The sequence below is a fragment of the Pristis pectinata genome, chromosome 38 (assembly GCF_009764475.1).
Source record: "Pristis pectinata isolate sPriPec2 chromosome 38, sPriPec2.1.pri, whole genome shotgun sequence".
NCBI classification, from domain to species: domain Eukaryota; kingdom Metazoa; phylum Chordata; class Chondrichthyes; order Rhinopristiformes; family Pristidae; genus Pristis; species Pristis pectinata.
Window position 1 is genome coordinate 2,097,679 of NC_067441.1, and position 19,688 is coordinate 2,117,366.

A 19,688-nucleotide genomic window follows, 5' to 3' on the forward strand; every position below is an offset into this window, starting at 1 on the left:
GGGGGGGGGGGGGTGGCAGTGAGGGAGCGCCGGGCTGCGGGAGCGGTGGAGAGGAGGGAGCGCCGCTCTGTGGCAGGGGCAGGAAGGAGAGAGCGCCGCACTGCGGGAGGGACCGCTCCTATCGCTGTGCGGCGCTCCCTCCTCCCAGGCCGGGAGTTCCGCCAGCCTGCAGGACGGGGCGGGACGGGACGGGACGGCCGACCAGTTAAAATCGGGAAGGGGCGGCGCTCCCTCCCGTCCGATCCGCCCTCTCGCAATGGCCCCGCTTCCCCTGGCACCGTCCGGGCCCGGTGCTCGCTGAAGTGGGATCTTGCTGTGCCTGAGACCCTCTTCCCCCCCTCCCCATTCCCTCCCCCTTCCCCCTCCCCCTCCCCCAAGTCTCTCGCCAAAATCTGCCCCGGGATGGACGGCTCTTCGGCGCACAGTCTGGGTGAGTAACTTCAGTAGAAAAAGTTTTACAAAAGTTTTTGGAAGGGGGAGGAAGGTTGTGGGAGGCGGCTCCCGACCCGTCCCGTTTTCGGATCGGGACCCCACCCCCTGAAACTGACACCCGCGGGACGATTTAACCCCCTCCCGCCCGTTTTCCGTCAGCGAACCCAAGCAGGAAGTAGAGTCTCGTTGGGTCAGAGAGCGTCCCGTTCCCGACCTGGGACACTGAGGATCCACCAAGCGGGAAAAATCGGGCGCTCATCCCGCCAGCGCAAGGGAAGATCCCGCCAGGTGCCTGTCACGTGTGAAGGGGGAGCTCTGTCTCACTTCCCCCCTTTACCTCTTACAGTGGGATCTTTCCATGCATGGGGAGCAAGGGGTTGGAGCGGCCTTGGGTCCGGGGAGTGCCCCCGGAGAGTTCTCTCCTGGGTCGGTGGGGGGGAGTGCCCCCACTGTTGACTCCCTGACCCTTGCTGCGGGGTCAAGCACCCACCCCAACTGGTGACACTGGGACCCCCCCTCCCCCCCCAGTAGGCCAATTCCCCCCTCAGGTCCCCCCCAACAGGAGAGGCATTTGGCAGCGAGGGGCTCCCCCAGCGGAGGTCCCCCTCTGCACGGGATCTTCCCTTGTACATCAGGGGAGGGTGTCACAGAGTGGTGCCCTGTAACAAGTCTCTCTGTTGGTACATGGATACCCCCCAGTTGCTTGTCACCTCTGCAGGCTGGGAGAGACCCTGTCCCCCATGTATGTGGAGTGTGTGAGCTTTGCAGCCCCTATTTGCCTATCTGAAGGGGCTGCTCATAGAACGTAGAACAGAGCAGCATGGGAACAGGCCCTTCGGCCCACCATGTTGTGCCAAACTATTTAAACTGGTAATTAAATGCCTAAATAAACCAATCCCTTCTGCCTGCACAATGTCCATCTCTCTCCGTTTTCTGCACATCCATGTGCCTGTCTAAGAGCCTCTTAAACCCCTCTATCGTATTTGCCTCCACCCCCACCCCTGGCAGCACATTCCAGACACCCACCACTCTCTGTGTAAATAACCTGCCCCGCGCATCTCCTTTGAACTTTCCCTCTCTCACCTTAAATGCGCGCCCTCTGGTATTGGACATTTCAACCCTAGGGAAAAAGATACCGGCTGTCTATCTCTGCCTCTCATGATCTTATAAACCTCTATCAGGTCTCCCATCAGCCTCCACTGCTCCAGAGAAACCTCCAACCTGTCCTTGTAGCTCATGCCCTCTAATCCAGGCAGCATCCTGGTGAACCTCTTCTGCACCCTCTCCAAAGTCTCCACATCCTTCCTGTAATGGGCCACCAGAATTGAGTGCTCCATTGCCTTCTTGGTTACATTTTATCCCCACTCTCCCAACGTGTGGTCACCCGATGTGGAGGGGCGGGTCAGGATGTCCCTGGTAGCCTTGCTGCTAGGCCCAGTCACACTGGCTGTTTGCGGGTCATGGAGGCGGGCAGCAGAGGTCTCCAGCTGAGCCAACTGCCTCCCGCTCTTCCGGGGGTACGTTCGTGCCCAGGTATCCCTGGAGAAAGAATACGTGGTGTCCACCGGCAGCATGGAGGTGTTCCAGGACCAGTGGGCACCGCAGGGGATCGAATGCAGCCTGGATCGGGATAATATTGTCATTTGAAGTTTAGTTTTTGCAGATTGCAGTGGTTGTAAGATTATGAGAGGCATAGATAGAGTAGACAGCTGGTGTCTTTATCCCCCAGGGTCAAAACGTATCGGTATTGGTTTATGATTGTCACTTGTGCCTAGGTCCAGTGAAAAACTTGTCTTGCATACTGTTTGTACAGATCTATTTATTACACAGTGCAGTTATATTGAGTTAGTACAGAGTGCATTGAGGTAGTCCTAATACATCCAGTACTAGAGGGCATGTAGTTAAGGTGAGAGGGGGTAAGTTCAAAGGAGTTTTGTGGGGCAAGTTTTTTACACAGAGAGTGGTGGGTGCTTGGGATGTGCTGCCAGGGGTGGGGGTGGAGGCAGATATGATAGAGGGGTTTATGAGGCTCTTAGACAGGCACATGGATGTGCAGGGAATGGAGGGAGATGGCATTGTGCAGGCAGAAGGGATTAATTTAGTTAAGTGTTTAATTGGTTCAGCACAACATGGTGGGCCGAAGGGGCCTGTTCCTGAGCTGTGCTGTGTTCTAGTTTGATGTAGTCTTTTGTAATAAAGTTGATATTGTTTAAAAGGAGAGACGGAACGAGGGACAGAGCCTTGGGATAGGGGCTTGGGTACTTGGGACGGACATGTGCAGGAATTCCGTCCCTGGGAGTCTGTCGGAGCTCGAGGATTCTCCATCCCGCAGGGTTGTGGCAGTCAGATTGTTGGAAGAGACAGACAACGGTCTGAACAGTCAGGGAACTGAGGGCTCTGTGGAGCACAGCAGAGATGAGACCTGGGGCAAATTGGCCATATTGAAGGGTGGGATAGGATTGATGGGCCGAGTGGCCTGCTCCTGCTCCGATTTCTCTCTCTGGTGAATCTCCTGGAGATTCAGGGAGGTGGAGTCACCGGACACGTTCCAGGCTTATCGGAAAGCGAAAGAAGTTGGGAGTGTTGGATAAGTGGAAGTGTCCCAAATGACTGTGGAGAGAGAGTCAGAGTTCACATTCTGGCTCTTGACCTCTTTCCCCCCCCTCAGTTCAGATGCAAGGTCAGGGAATGGAAACGGTGACTCTCCCTCCATAGCCGCTGCCCGGCAGCATTTCCCGGTTCTGTTTCCGGAGCCTGAGGGAATTCTGGATAGAGCAGGAACGAACCAGGATGAGCTGTGACGGGCACAATGGCCTCTTTTTGTTCCCCCCACCGCTCCCCAGAACACGAGGGGCAGCAGGACTCTTCAACGGAAGTGAACCCCTGATAAATCTGGTTGGAAGCTCAGGAGGTTTCAGAAGGGGAGTGCTGAGAGGGTGTGGGTCAGGGATCAGGGGCAAAGCAGCAATTGGGGGAGGGATAGTTGGGCTGAATGGCCTGATGAATTCCTGTCCCCCCCCCCATCTCCCTCCATTCCCCCTTTCTTCCCCCCCGTTCCCTCCCCCCTCCATCTCCAACCCTTCTCTCCTTCCTCAGCCCTCTGCATATTTTTCTGAAATGCTGCCCCGTTCCAGTGGGGCAGAGGTAGGGGTAGGGGTAGTGAGGGGCTGGGATGGAGGATTTGGGAGGAGAGGGGAAGGGAAGAAGACAACAAGATTCTTGAGGTTAGAATCATAGAGTCACAGAGACGGGGAGGGGTGTAGGGGCCGGAGGGGGTTACAGAGACGGGGAGGGGTGTAGGGGCCGGAGGGGTTACAGAGGTGGGGTTTCGAAGGGGTCTTTGCTGTCAGTGAGAGGGTCTGGGCTGGCTTGGGTACCTACCTCCCTGTGTGACCCTCCCCCCCCCCCCCCCCCCCCCCGCCACCTCTCTGACTGTCCTACCCCTGAGTGGGATCATGCTGTGCATGGTCAATGAGCTGATGAATTCTGGTCAGGAAGGCTTGTCCCCTTCTCTCACTCTCCCCCCACCCTCGTCACCCAGTTCTGCTGCACTCAATCCACTGACATTCCTCCTGTAATTACTTTAAGATGTCCCAGCGGAGATTGGCTCCTGATCACAGTTCCAGGGCTGGAGCCTGACACCTCACAGCCCAGCCAGGACTCTGGATGGGATTCATCCCAGAATTCCCAACCTGTAATCTCCCTGTGGAAGATGAGTGATGGAGAGAGGAGGACGGAATGGGAGAAGGGGAGAGGGAGAGGGAGAGATGGTGGGAGGAGGATGAGAGAGTGGAGAGTTAGGGAGAGATTGGACAAACCAGGATTGTTTTCTCTGGAGTTTTGGAGGCTGAGGGAAGCCACCCCTTTACAGGAAGGGTGTGGAGGTTTTGGAGAGGGTGCAGAAGAGGTTCACCAGGACGCTGCCTGGATTAGAGGGCATGAGCTCTAAGGAGAGGTTGGACAGACTTGGGTTGTTTTCTCTGGAGCGGTGGAGGCTGAGGGGAGAGCTGATGGAGGTTTATAACATTATGAGAGGCACAGATAGAGTAGACAGCCGGTATCTTTTACCCCAGGGTCAAAATGTCTAATACCAGAGGGTGTGCATTTAAAGTGAGAGGGGGAAAGTTCGAAGGAGATGTGCGGGGCAGGTTTTCTACACAGAGAGTGGTGGGTGCCTGGAATGTGCTGCTAGGGGTGGTGGTGGAGGCAGATACGATAGAGGGGTAAAAGGCTGTGACCATCCACCTTATCGATGCCCCTCATGGTTTTATAAGCCTCTATAAGGTCATCCCTCAGCCTCCGTCACTCCAGGGACAACAGTTCCAGCCCGTCCGGCCTCTCCTTATAACTCCAGCCCTCCAGTCCTGGTAACATGCCCGTGAATCTTTTCTGCACCCTCTCCTGTTTAGTGATTAATTTTTAACAAAAAACGCAGTGGGTAGACTGTATTTCTCCTCCTGACTCCGTTCCTGGTTGCCTGGGGAAAGATTGGACATGGGAGAATCGAGCAGGGGGAGAGAGGGGTGTGGGGGCTATCACGGGGAAGGAAGGAGGAATGGCCTGCATCCGGGATACAGGATTCCCTTCTGCTCCTGACCCGCCATTAGCCATGGTAGTCGGGAAGGTGAGATCACATGGGGGTGAGTGAGCTAATTGGATCCAAAATTGGTTTGGTGGTAGGACTCAGAGGGTGGTGGTGAGGGGTATTTTCAGACTGGAGGCCTGTGACCAGTGGTGTGCCGCAGGGATCGGCGCTGTGTCCTCTGTTGTTAAAGGGTCAGAGAGTAACAATGGAAATCACCCCAGTCCGACTGAAAATGATTCTCACACTGCCGCTTGTGGGGTCTCGCTTCGTGCAATTTTCCTGCTGTGTTTCACTGGGTCCAGACTGTACGCTGGTGGTGAAAGGTGATTTGGAAACACAGCCCTTTCTTTTTCCACTTTCCCAACGCACTGGAGCTCCTTTTGTCCTGAATTTGTTCCAAGGATGTCACTAAACTGGAGAGGGTGCAAAAAAAGTATTTACGAGCTTGTTACCGGGACCGGAGGGCTTGAGTTATAAGGAGAGGCCGGACGGGCTGGAACTGTTGTCCCTGGAGCGACGGAGGCTGTGGGGTGACCTTATAGAGGCTTATAAAACCATGAGGGGTATAGATAAGGTGGATGGTCACAGCCTTTCTTCCACGGTAGGGGAGTCCAAATCTAGAGGGCACAGGTTTAAGGTGAGAGGGGAAAGATTTAAAGGGGACCTGAGGGGCAACTTTTTCACCCAGAGGGTGGTGGGGATATGGAACGAGCTGCCAGAGGAAGTGGGTGAGGCAGGTACCTTAACAACACTTGTAAGACGTGCGGACAGATACATGGATAGGAAAGAGATGTGGGCCAAACGCAGGCAAATGGGACTGGCTTAGATGGGTCGGCATGGACCAGTTGGGCCGAAGGGCCTGTTTCCGTGCTGTGTGAGTCTGTGAGGGTGGGATACCGAGGGTAGGGGCCGTCCGCTGGACACCCATCCTGACCGGGGGGGGTGGCAGGGTTAATCATTGTGTAGAGCGGGACTGGACTTGGGTGGGAGTGACCTGGGGGCAAGTGGGGAGAGGGAACAAGAGCTGATCAGGTTTCATGGGGCAAGGAGGGGCAGGCTGATGGACATTGCGGGGGGGGGTCAAACTGGGCTCGAGGGGCCACATGGCCTCTTCCTGTCCCTGGAATGCTGCATGTCCTCCCTGCGCCTGGCCTGCGCTGCCTGCTGCTCCCACACTGTCGTGCTGCAGTAGATTTTAGGCCAGACACCTGCTGTCAGAGGTTCCAGATGTCCCCCCCCCTCCCCCCCACCCCAGCTCGTTCCTGTCTCAGTCCCTGGGCCAGAAACCAGGGTGTACAACCCCCTTGTCTCCACGGGCCTGTACCCTGCTGGCAATTTGACAACAAGGGGCATCGACCAGCCTGAGACTGCTGTTAGTTGCCTGGTGCCAGACTTTGAGAGAGGCGGCGGACTTTCCAGTCTCTTCACTGCACCAGACATCCTGTGTTCTCTCAGGCTAATGAAGGGCTGTTAAGGCAGAGATTGATAGGTTCTTCATTGGTAAGGGGTGGGGGTGTGTGCTTCAGGGGAGAAGGCGGGAGAATGGGGCCGAAGAAAGAAATTGGCCACGATCGAATGGCGGACCAGTGTCGATGGGCCAAATGGCCTGATTCTGTTCTTGTATCTTGTGGTCTTAAAGTGTGATCCTTGTGTCAAGAAGTCATGTTGCAGCTCTATAAAACTTTGGTTAGGCCGCACTTGGAGTGGGTGCAGATGAGGTTTACCAGGATGCTGCCTGGATTAGAGGGCATGAGCTATAAGGAGAGGTTGGACAAACTTGAGTTGTTTTCTCTGGAGTGGCAGAGGCTGAGGGGAGACCTGATAGAAGTTTGTAAGGTTATGAGGGGCACAGATAGAGTAGACAGTCATTCTTTGTGGGAGGCTGTTGTGAAATGGCAGTCTGGTGGTTACAGGGAGTGAGGGGCAGACAGAGAGTCTGTAGAGAGAGGGAGCCAGGAGCCTGTGTGTGGTTGGGAGAGGTGGGGACAAAATGTGCAGAACGTTCCGCCTTCAACATTCCCATCAAACCACTCGTGGCCAGAGAAGAGGGCACGTCTCACAGGCCTGTCTTGGCACATTGTCTCTCATGCACTGCCAAGTCCCCAGCTCCTGCTCTGTGTACCTGTGCAGTTTTAAAACAAAACACCCTGGCGTCCGGAAGAGAGGCACAAATCGACCCCAAAACCACAATCAGAGAGTCGCAGAGTTGGACAGCACAGAAACGGGCCCTTTGGCCCACCGTGTCCATACTAACCCCTTAACCCTTATACACTAATCTCAATTGCCTGCAATGTTAGAATTGGTTTGTTACTGTCACATGTACAGTGAAGAACTTTGTTTTGCATGCCATCCATACAGATTATTTCACCACATCTGTACATCGAGGTAGTACAAAGGAAAAGCAATAACAGAATGCAGAATAAAGTGTTACAGTTACAGAGAAAGTGCAGTGCAGGCAGATTCCATGGACTCCGTCTACACTTCCCGCTGCCTCGATAAAGCAGCCGGCATAATCAGACCCCACCCACCCGGGACATACTCTCTTCTCTCCCCTCCCATCGGGCAGAAGATACAAAAGCCTGAAAGCACGTATCACCAGGCTCAAGGGCAGCTTCTAATCCGCTGTTATAAAACTATTGAACGGTCCCCTAGTACGGTAAGGTGGACGCCTGACCTCACAATCTACCTCGTTATGGCCTTGCACCTTATTGTCTGCCTGCACTGCACTTTGTCTGTAACTGTAACACTTTACTCTGCATTCTGTTATTGTTTTCCTTTGTACTACCTCAATGCACTGATGTGGTGAAATGATCTGTATGGATGGCATGCAAAACAGTTTTTCACTGTACCTCGGTTCATGTGACAATAATAAACCAATTTACAAATAAGGTGCAAGGGAATGATGAGGTAGATTGTGAGGTCAAGAGTTCATCTGTAGCATACAAGAGGTCCATTCAAGAGTCTTACAACAGCGGGATAGAAGCTGTCCTTGAGCCTGGTGGTACGTGTTCTTAGGCTTTTGTATCTTCTGCCCAGCAGAAGGGGGGAGAAGAGAGAATGTCCGGGGTGGGAGGGGTCCTTGATTGTGTTGGCTGCTTTCCCGAGGCAGCGGGAAGTGTAGACAGAGTCCGTGGAGGGGAGGCTGGTTTCCGTGATGCGCTGGGCTGTGTCCACAACTCTCTGCAGTTTCTTGCGGTCCTGGGCAGAGCAGTTGCCGTACCAAGCCGTGATGCATCCGAATAGGATGCTTTCTGTGGTCCATCTGTAAAAATAGGTGACGGTGAATGGGGGCATGCCAAATTCCTTCTATACTTTGCCTATTTGTGTCTGTCTATGTGCCTTTTAAATGTAGCAATTGTGCCTGATTCCACACCCCTGGCAGCACATTACGGATGTCAACAACTCTCTGTGTAAAAGAACGCCCCTTGAAAACTCCTCCCTCTCACCTTACATCTGTGGCCTCTCGTTTTTGAATATACTACCATGGGGGAGAAAAATTTTGATTATCTAACCTTGTCTGATTGAAATGTATAAAACCCTGAGCGGACTGCTCTGGGTGGGTGTGGGGAGGACATTTTGCCCTGTGGGAGAATCTGAAATGAAGGGTCACTGTTTAATTGGGGGTGTCCTGTTTAAGGCGGAGATGGGGAGGGAATTCTATCTCTCAGAGGGCAGTGAGTGTTGGGAACTCGCTTCCTGAAATGTGGTGGAAACTCCGCCTTTGTTTAAGGGGAGGGAGAGAGATTTTAGATTATCAGGGGGTGGACGTGTTCCAGGAATGCAGGGTTGAATTCTTACTGGGATCAGAGTAAATGGTGGGGCAGTCTCGAGGGGCTGAGTGGCCTATTCCTGTGTGAGGGCGTGGGGCAGAGAGGCAGGAGGTTAGAGGGGGATGAGTTGGCGGAGGGCGAGTCTGTAAGACTGCGGGAGGTGGAAGTGAGGGGTTGGCTGGAAGGAAGTGAGATCTGGGACTGTGCCAAGCGAGGGAGTGGTCAAATGCCAAGTGGTAGAGGAAGCAGTGTCTGTCGCAGGTTAGTGTTCGCAGATGGCAGTTTGAGCTTCCGGTGAGGAGGCTGCTGGTTCCTGACTCACTCTGGCTTTGGTCAGAGAGCGAGGAGCAGACAACAGGGCTGCCCCACAGTCGAGGGCCCGTCACAAATGGCAAATATCTGTGGACAGCCATAACATGAACCAGCCCTTCTCTCCCGAGACACCCCACAGACAGCACGGCGGTTATAAAATTATCAGTCAGAAGCTTATTCCCCAGGGTAGAAATGTCAAATACTAGAGGGCATGCGTTTAAGGTGAGAGGGGAAAGTTCAAAGGAGATGTGCGGGGCAAGTTTTTGACACAGAGCTGTGGGTGCCCGGAACGGGCTGCCTGGGGTGGGGGTGGAGGCAGATACGACAGTGGTGTTTAAGAGGCTGTTAGACAGACACATGAACAGGCAGGGAATGGAGGGAGACAGACATTGTGTAGGCAGAAGGGATTAGTTTAGTTAGGCACTTAATTGGTTCAGCACAACATCGTGGGCCGAAGGGCCTGTTCCTGAGCTGTGCTGTTCTATGTTCTAGTTTGATGCAGTCTTGTAATAAAGTTGATATTGTTTAAAAAGAGAGACGGAACGAGGGACAGAGCCTTGGGATAGGGGCTTGGGTACTTGGGACGGACATGTGTTGGAATTCTGTCCCTGAGAGTCTGTCGGAGCTCGAGAATTCTCCGTCCCGCGGGGTTGTGGAGGTCGGATCGTTGGAGGAGACGGACGATGGGCTGAACAGTCAGGGAACTGAGGGCTCTGTTGGCACAGACATTGTGGGCCGAAGGGCCTGTTCGTGTGCCGCACTGTTCTATCTTCTATGACAGAGGGCCGGCGAGGAGGGAGCGCCACGGGAGGGGCAGCGAGGAGGGAGTGCCATGCCGCGGGAGGGGTGGCGAGGAGGGAGCACTGCGGGAGGGGTGGCAAGGAGGGAGCACCGCTGTGCCAGCGGTGTCCCAGCCAGGGCTGAGATGAGCCAGACTGGCATTAGCGATGGGAGCCTGATGTGGGGCAGCGATAGAGATGGAGGAAGCTGTCTCATTGGGGCAAGCTGAGTGCGGTGAACCAGTCCGTGATGTGCTGAGACTTGTCCCTTCAGTCTGAGTGAGCTACAGTCTGGCGCAGGAACACTGGAGTAATCAGGAATGCTGCCAAGTGAACTTCTGCCTCGCTGCTAATTAAACCATGTGATCAATAGATGAGACAGAGGCCATTCAGCCCATTGACTAGCTGGTAGGGGAGCCATCCCATTAGTCTCATTCCTTCTTATTTCCCCGTGGCCCTGCACATTCCCATCCACCCCGTTAATTCCACCTCCCCGATTCACTAAGGGGCAACTCACAACCTCCTGCCTGACGGCAGCATCGAGAAGAGGGCATGGCCCGGATGGTGGGGGTCCCTGACGACGGATGTCACCTTCCTGAGACGTCATCTCTTGTAGATGTCCCTCGATGGTGGGGAGAGCTGTACCCGTGATGGAACCGGCTGAGTCCCACCGCTCTCTGCAGCCTCGTGCGTTCCTGGAGCTCCCACACCAGGCCGTGATGCAGCCAGTCAGGGTGCTTCCCACCATACACCTGTAGAAGTCGGTCAGAGACTTCGATGACCTGCCGAATCTCCTTAAAACTTGGAAGAAAGTAGAGATGCTGGCACACCTTCTACGTGGTAGCGTGGTGAGACCACTGACCTGTGGCAGGGAGACCACCGTCCATCACGAGGCCAGAGTGTTGGGGTGGGGGCTTCACCCCTTAGTCCCACCCCTTACCAGAAAAACTCACATTCTTGGAACGCATCTTGAAGAGGCACAGCAGGGAAACAGGTCCTCCGGCCCACAGGGTCCCTGCCAACCATCAGCCACCCATTCACACTGATCCCATTTGATTCTCCCCACATTCCCATCAACAGCCTCAGATTCCACCCCTCACCCACACACTGGGGGCCGATTAACCCACTGACCCCGCATGTGCGTTGGGATGTGGGAGGGAACCGGAGCACCCGGGGGGAAGCCCACACGGTCACAGGGAGAACGTGCAAACTCCTCACACTCTCTCACACACACACATACACAGTGCCGGAGGCCGGGATTGCGGGATTGAACCCAGGTCTCACAACCAGACAACTTCAGGCTGACGTGCATTTTAACTCTGTCTATCAAGCTTAACTTGCAGTCTGTCATACCTTTTATCTGTTTGGTATGTGACACTCCCAGTAACAGTGATGAGGGAGCACCGTGCTGCAGGGTGAGGGTCCTGAGGCAAAATGTGTTCCCGTGAGGGATGGCAGAATGAGACACACGATCCAGGCCCGATGCACCGCTAACTGTGGGATCCTCTGCATGAATTGGGCAGTGACCTCAGGGACGGCGCGGGAGGCTAGAGTCGGCATGCCCGCTGGGGTCTCGCTCGCTAGTGTGTGACCGTGGGGTATGGGCTCCCACTGACCGTGTCTCCCCCCTCTCCCTGCAGACGACGGCGTGTGTGTGGCTGGCGATGGGGACGAGCAGGAGACGCGGCTCTCTGCGCTAGAGCTGCGAATGCAGCAGCAAGACAACGAGATCACCCTACTGAAGGCCGCCCTGGCTGACGCGCTCCGACGCATCGGCTTCTACGACCAGCACTTCACCCGGTTACAGCCTACTCTTGCTGGTGAGACCCCCACCCACGGGGGAGGGGGAGGGAGGGGGGGCAGTGGATGGGAGGGGGGGCAGGGTCGGGCAGGTCCTACCGAGTGTGAGGGCAATGGGTAACCTTCTCTGTCTCTCTCTCCTCCCCACCCCTTCCCTCACCTCTCCTCCTCCCCCCTCCCCACTTCCCCCTCCTCTCCTCCCCCCTCCCCACTTCCCCCTCCTCTCCTCCCCCTCCTCTCCTCCCCCTCCTCTCCTCCCCCTCCCCACTTCTCCCCCCCTCAACCTCCCCCCCCCCCCCCCACAATCAGGAAGCGTTGCTTTTCCGCCCCCCCTGGGTCTGACCGGCCCGACTGTCGCCTCTGTCAGCAGTGACCAGACGTCCGTCCGAGACCAGACACCCGTCCAGGACCCGCCTCCCAGTGGCAGCACCAGGTACAGTCACCCCTGACTTACGTCTCCCACCGCACGAGGCCCTTCAGCCCATCTCTCCTGTGCCAGCCCCCATGTCATTCCCGTCCCTCCCACGTCCCTTCCCTGCAATTCCCTTCTGGTATTTTCCTGCCAGATTCACTTCCCACGCCTCCCCACCACCGCCGCCCCCCTCCCCTCCCCCGAACCATCCCCGACCACATCCGGCAGGATTTCCACCCAGCTGTGACTGGGAATTTTCAGGAAGAATGGGAGGGAGTCCAGGACAACCACAGACTCCTGGTCACCCATCCTGGGACACCTCGGCGTTCCTGGACTGAGCTCGGATCGGGATTCATGAGGCATTGCACGCGGGGGGATGGGGGAGGAGAATTTGGGGATCGCTCCGGGTGCGTACCCCTCCCCATCGGACGCGGAGTGAGGGAAGGGGGTGGGCTCGTTGTTGTGGCCTCGCACTGTGTAAGGTTGAGGGTCCCGCACGACCTCGGGACCCTCCAGTAACAAACTGCACCGCCCCCCCCCCCCGACAATCTGCAGACCATGCCCTCTCCTTGCCCCCATCCCTCCTGCCCCCCACCCTCTCTCGCCACCCCTCCCTCCTTTCTCTTCTCGCTCGCTCCCTTCCTCGACCTTACCCCCTTCCTCCCTCTCAACCTCTCTCCCCACCTCCCCTCCCCTCCCCTCCTCTTCTTCCCCCCCACCCCCACCACCACTCCCTCTCCCCCTGGCCCCCAGCTTCTTTCACTCCCCCCCCTCCCCGGGGCGCTGGGTGTGAGCCCCCTGTTCACCTTGCACAACCCGCACCCCCCCCTCCCCCCCCCCCCGACACCAGTCTGTGGGACGGATCCCAGGAGCTGTGCGTCCCATCGTGGGGGTGTTGGTGTATCTGGAGATGGGTGGGGAGGGGGTGTCACTGTACCAGGGTAGTGTGCCAGGGCCCTGGGGTGGGCTGGTGGTTGGGGACCCTGTGGGGAAGTGGAGGGGAGGGGTGGTGTCTGGGTGGGGAGAGGTGGAGGGGGGAGACTGGCTGGGAATCCTGTGGGAACTTTGGGAGTGGGATGGGGGATCTGGAAGGGGTTTGGGGGGTGGGGCTCAGGAGATGATGGGAGGGATGTGGGTGGGGAGGGGTGAGGGATTATGGAGGGGGGTTCTGGAGGGGGTTTAGGCTGACTGGTATGTAGTGGGATTGGGGGGGTTGGGTTACAGGGCAGATTTGAAATGGGGGGGGGGGTTCTCAGGTGATTTGTGACGTAGGCCATGTTGGGTAAGTGGGGAGATTAGTGGGTGTTTGGGTTGTGGGGGGGGGGGGTGTGGTCAGGATATTTGGGTGGGGAGGGGTGAGGGGTTATGGAGGAGATTTGGGAGGGGATTTAGGATGACGAGGGAATGGGATGAGGGTTTCTGGAAGGGATTTGGGGGCTGCTTTTGGGAGATTTGTGGTGTTCGCTGCGGTGGGGTGTAGTTGGGGAGAGGTGGGGGATTGGAGGGGGTGGGAATGGAATTGGATGGGGGTTCTGGAGGGGGTTCAGGGTGAGGGGTCGGTGGGATTGGTGTTGGGGAGAGGCAGTGGGATTTGGGGTGGGGAAGGGGGGTGCGCGGGTGTCCCCAGTCGGGACGGGGGTCTCACCCGCCTCTCTGCTCTCTTGCACCACCTGCAGCTGCCCCCCGAGCCGGCGGACGAACCAGCCGGGGGCCGAGGCTCCGGCCTCCGCGGACCCCTCCTCTCCGGGCCCAGAGCGTCCCCCCGCCTCTGGCGGGGACCGGGACGGGCGGGAGGAGTCCCGGGCTGAAGACGGGCGAGCGCCGCGGCCTCCAGACGGGGTAGGCCTGAGTAGGCCGCAGCCTGCCCCTCCGACGGCAGCTCGGGCCCCGCAGGCCGGGCTGGAAGATCCAGCGTCCCAACCCGGTGCCGAGAACGTCGACCCTATCCCGGCCGCTGTCGGGGTCCAGGAGGGGGGCCGGGGGGCAGCCGAGGCCCAGGAGTCCGGCCTGTCAGAGCCTGAGGCCTACCCGAGCCCGTGGGGGGCCGAAGCCTCCAATGGGCCTGGCGCCCCTCCTCTGGCCTGCCTGGGGCGTCAAGTGCCACCTGTCCCGGAGGAAGAGCTGGGGTCCCAGCAATTGGATCTCCACCCATCGCCGCTTGAAGCCGCCATCAAGAAGAAAGTGCTGTGAGCCCTGGGGCCTGGGGTGCTCATCGCTGCCCGGACAACAGCTCCCTCCCAGGAAGGACGCAGGGCACCCCAAAATTCCAGAGTTGGAGGGAACCACCCTGAAAATTCACAGGATCTGGAGAACCCCCCCCCCCCCCCCCCCCCACAACATAAATTCCCAGGGCCGGGGAATTCCGAGAGACCCCCGAAAATTCCCAGGGCCAGAGAGACACCCCCCCCCCCCAAAAGTTCCCAGGGTAGGAGGGACCCCCCCCCCAAAATTCCAGAACCAATGGGACACCCTAAAAATCCTGGGGATTGAAGGACACTCCAAAATTCCAGAGCTGGAGGGAACCACCCTGAAAATTCACAGGATCTGGAGAACTCCTCTCCCCCCCGGCCCCCCCCCCCAAATACCCAAGGAAAAGGACCCCCAAATAAATCCCAGTTGTACAAGAAGTTGGTGAGGCAGCACTTGGAGCATTGTGTTCAGTTTTGGTCGCCCTGCTGTAGGAAGGACGTCATTAAGCTGGAAAGGGTGCAGAGGTGATTAACGAGGTTGTTGCCGGGACTCGAGGGACTGAGTTATAGGGAGAGGTTGGGGCTTTATTCATTAGAGTGTAGGAGAATGAGGGGAGACCTTATAGAGGTGTATAAAATCAGGAGGGGCATCGATAGGGTGAATGCACACAGTCTTTTTTTCCCCAGGGTTGGGGAATCGAGAACTAGAGGGCACAGGTTTAAAGTGAGAGGGGAGAGATTTAAAGGGGACTTTTTCACCCAGAGGGTGGTGGATATAGGAAATGAGCTGCCAGAGGAAGTGGTAGAGGCCGGTGCAATTAAAAGACACTTGGACAGGTACATGGATAGGAAGGGTTTAGAGGGATATGGGCCAAACGCAGGCAAGTGGGAATCTTGGTCGGCATCGACGAGTTCTGTGCTGTGTGACTCTGACTGTAAACAAAGCAGTAGGGGTTAAGATGGGGCTGCAGAGAGGGGTTGTGGGCAGGCTAAGCGAAAGGGCAAAAATCCGTGAGAACATTGGTAATTGGTTTATTATTGTCATGTGTACCGAGATACAGTGAAAAGCTTTTGCCATCCAGATCATTCAATACATAAGTATATTGAGGTAGTACAAAAGGAAATTAGAATGCATAATATAGTGTTACAGTTACAAAGAAAGTGCAGGCAGACAATAAGGTGCAAGGGCACGACAAGGTAGATTATGAGATCAAGAGCTCATCTTTTAGCGTGCGAGAGGTCCATTCAAGAGTCTGATAGTGGGATAGAAGCTGTCCTTGAGCCTTTTCTCAAGCCTTTGTATCTTCTGCCTGCTGGGAGGGGGGAGAAGAGAGAATGTCTGGGGTGGGAGGGGTCTTTGATTATGTCGGCTGCTTTCCCGAGGCAGCGGGAAGTGTAGACAGAGTCCATGGAGTGGAGGCTGGCGTCCGTGATGCGCTGAGCTGTGTCCACAATTTTCTGCAGTTTCTTGCGGTCCCGGGCAGAGCAGTTGTCGTACCAAGCTGTGATGCATCGGTAGAACAAAAATAGAAAAAGGAGGTTTTTTTTTCAAATTCTAAGAGGCGGTAAGGTGTTGGTGTTTAGGGGAATCTCACAGATCACTCTCAGTTAACATTAAAGTGATAAGGAAGGCAAGTTGATGGCCTTTATTGCAGGAACATTTAGTTCCAAGAGCCAGGACTTTGCATTGGAGTTGTATAGACACTTCCCCCACCTCCCACACCCCCCCCCCCCCCCATGGTGAGGGACCATCTGGAATCTTCTGTGGAGGTCTGCTCGCCCCACCTCTAGGCCAGTGAGGGAGGGAGTACAGCGAAGGTTCACCACATCATGTCCTGGGATGGTGGGTTAGTCCAGCGAGGAGAGAGTGGGCTTGTCCTCTCTGGAAGTTAGAATGAGAGGTGGTCACACTGAAAGGTACTGCACTGTTTCGAGACTTGGCAAGACAGGTGTCGAATTGGTGTTTCCCATGGCTGGGGAGTCCAGGGCCAGGGTCACTGTCTTAAGATAAGGCTTATGGCATTCTTGACTCCATTGGTCAGGACATTGGAGTACAAGAGATAGGAGGTCCTATTACAACTATATAAAACTTCGGCTGTATTGTGTGCAGTTCTGGTCGCCCCCATTACAGGAAGGATGTGGGGCTTTGGAGAGGGTGCAGAAGAGGTTCTCCAGGATGCTGCCTGGATCGGAGGGCATGACCTATAAGGAGAGGTTGGACAGACTTGGATTGTTTTCTCTGGACCTTTGGAGGCTGTGGGGAGACCTGATAGAAGTTTATAAAATTATGAGAGGCACGGATAGAGAGAATCTTTTTCCCAGGGTAGAACTGTCAAATACTAGAGGTGATAGCTTTAAGGTGAGGGGAGGAAAGTTTTTTTTTTACACAGAGAGGAGGGATGTGGGTCATGTACAGGCAGAAGATATTTAGTTTAATTGGGCATCGTGCCTAGCACAGACATTGTGGGCCGAAGGACCTGTTCCTATGATGTAGAGTAAAGAGAGAGTGATAGATTTTTGGATGTTAAGGGGATTGAGAGATTTAGTGCAGCGAATTGGTAAATAAATCAGTAAATTGGTTTATTATCCTCACATGTACTGAGGTACACCCAAGATTAGTCCTTGGGGTTTTGTTTTGTGGTAGATGGTCTTCCCTTGACCCAGTGACCCCCCCCCCGTTGACCCTGGACCTCACCTCGACCTGATGACCCAAGACCAACACACCCCCTCCCATCCCCATTCTGGATATCTGACTGCTCGGGAAGAGGGGGGTGCTTGTTTGCTATCCTGGGCATTGTTTACAAGCTAGTCCCTTCCTCTAGTTCCACCCCCCTTGACCAGGTGGGATTGGGGATGGGTCCCCAGATTCGAGGGGCAGTGAGCCAGATGGGAGGGGGTGGGGAGAATAAGATGAGGGTAATCCCTACTTTCCACCCCCCTCTCCAATGGGGGAGTAGGGTTTCTGGGAGATGTGGGGCCAGAAGGCTGGGTTTGTACCCCTGGGTGGACATTCTGAGGAATCTCAATCCCAACCAAGCTTCCCAACTGGGAGGAAGTTGTCCGGACCGGATCCTGAGGTGCTGGTGGCGGCTGGTGTGAATTCACCCGGACCTCGTTGTTAGCGAATGACTTGCTTGAACTAACTCCCTCTCTAACCTTGATAACCGAGTGATCAGTGCATGTCGGATCCCAGCCAATCCAACCCCGAACCAGGAGCACGCCCGCCTTCATTTGTTGGAAAATGGAGACTCGTCGGTGAGGGTGGGGGGGGGAGACGGCTCTGGGAATTCTGTGTCCTTTTTCTCTCTGGAAGCGCCATCCATCATTTTCCCAGCAGGAAGACTTTACTGAAACCACTGCCTCCATTTTCTATCAACGGAGACGGCTATTAATTCACTAACCATCCCGGAACATCGAGAGATTCCAGGATTTCGGAACGAGCCCCCACCCACGGCATGCCAAGCCCTTTCTGAATCTAACCCCCTTGTCCCCTCCCTTGCTGGTGTTCAACTGCATGGCATGGCTCCTGATCTCCTGATTAACTTCTCTTCCCGAGCCTGGGACAGGACGTTCCTGGGATTGTACCCCCGAGGATGCCCTAACCTCCTCTCCCTCTCGCTCCCCTCCCAGGCTGAGACGCTGCAGCACGTCGGATAAGCTCAGGGGGCCGCGGGATGGCGTGTTGGAGAACCACAGGCCCAGACTGGCCAAGAAGTCGGCGTCGTCACAGAGTCTGCTCTCCAAGGGGAGGAACATGGACAGGTAAGTGGGTCAGTGGTGGCGTTTCTCCCCCCTCCCCCCACCCCTCAGTGACACCCCGCCTCAGTGGGCTGAGCCCCCACTCTCTCTCCTTCTCTCCCTCTCCCCTCCCCCTCTCCCCTTCTCTGTCTCTCACTCCGTCTCTCTCTGTCTCTGTCTCTCTCTCTCTCTCTGACCTTGCCTCTCTACCTCCATCTCTCCCCCCTCCCTGAACCCCTATCACCCCCAATACCTCTTCCGTTGTCCCACCCCGTCTCTCTGCCCTCTTTACTCCCTCGCCCTCTCCTCTCGCTCTCATGACCCCATTTTGCTCTCTTATTGCCCCTTCTCTGAAGCCCCATATGCCTCACATCCCCACCCTTCTAACTCCCAGCGCCCACACCCCTCTCTCTCCCCACCCTAAGCACTTATAGTTTATGGTTCTGAACACAGAACAGCACAGGACCAGGCCCTTCGGCCCACTGTGTCTGTGCTGAACACAATGCTGAATTAAACTGTATCCCTTCTGCGTGCACACGATCCCTATCTCTCCATTCCCTGCATACTCATGTTAAATGTCACCATCATATCTGCCTCCACCACCACCCCTGGCAGCCCATTCCAGATCGTAAATAAATTGCCCCACACATCTTTAAACTTTCCCCCTCTCACCTTAAATATATGTCCTCTAGTATTTGACATTATGCCTCTCATAATTTTATAAACCTCTATCAGGTCTCTGCCGCTCCAGAGAAAACAACCCAAGTTTGTCCAACCTTGTACCCTCTAATCCAGGCAGCATCCTAGTCAACATCTCCTGCACCCTCCTCAAAGCCCCCACACCCTTCCTGGAACGAGGTGACCAGAACTGCACACAATACTCCAAGTGCGGCCTGACCAAAGTTTTATACATCTGCAACGTGACTTCCTGACTCTTGTACTCAACACCCCAACCAATGAAGGCAAGCGCGCCGAAATCTTTCTCTACACTTGTGTGGCCACTTTCAGGGAGCTATGGACTCGTTCACCAGTTGGATTCTCAGCAGCGAAAGGGCTCCCCATTCTCTCAAGAGGCCCTGACGCTTGGTTTTTAGAAGAAAGCAGCTTCTATTCTGTTGGCAGTGAGAGGGAACTCTGTGCCCAAGCGAACATATTCAAACTGTAGGCAGCTTTTGTCTCTGAGAATGACCCATTTGTCTACGATAGATGCTTCTTTCATACTTGACCTTTTGAGTAAAAGTGTTACTGAATTATTCATATTTTAATGCTCTGATGTTTTGCGAACAAGCTCCGAGGGTGTGGGAGGCTACACACCGCAGGGATATTTGACCGCAGGGGCATTGCTGCTGGTTCGACACGTGTCGATTTGCAGAATTTCCCCAGCCCACCATCGCAGGTCTGGTCACCCTCTCGGGGCGACGAGGAGGGAGTGCAGTGGCCCCGCGGGTAGAGCCACCGCCTCACAGCCCCGGAGACCCAGGTTCGATTCTGACCTCCGGCGCCATGTGTGTGTGTCTGTATGGAGTTTGCACGTTCTCCCTGTGACTGCATGGGTTTCCCCCGGGTGCTCCAGTTCCCTCCCACATCCCAACGACTTGCGGGGTCAGTGGGTTAATCGGTTGATGTAAATTGCCCCCCTAGTGTGTGGGTGAGGGGTAGAATCTGGGGGGA

The 19,688-nt window shown here is 55.6% G+C and overlaps 1 protein-coding gene across 3 annotated transcripts in view; it reads left to right on the plus strand.

Moving 5' to 3' along the window:
* The first annotated feature begins 228 nt into the window (after positions 1–228).
* LOC127587071 (echinoderm microtubule-associated protein-like 3) overlaps positions 229–19,688 on the plus strand; it is a 34,118-nt gene continuing 14,658 nt past the window's right edge. The window contains exons 1-5 of one of the 3 annotated variants that reach the window (XM_052045246.1): positions 229–430; positions 11,519–11,698; positions 11,988–12,111; positions 13,767–14,276; positions 17,910–18,041. In XM_052045246.1, the coding sequence (XP_051901206.1) occupies positions 403–430; positions 11,519–11,698; positions 11,988–12,111; positions 13,767–14,276; positions 17,910–18,041 (974 nt within the window). In that variant the 5' untranslated portion in view covers positions 229–402. Of the gene's footprint in view, positions 431–9,301; positions 9,322–11,518; positions 11,699–11,987; positions 12,112–13,766; positions 14,277–17,909; positions 18,042–19,688 lie in introns of those variants that run through there. The other 2 variants (XM_052045247.1, XM_052045248.1) reach the window with 2 other exon arrangements.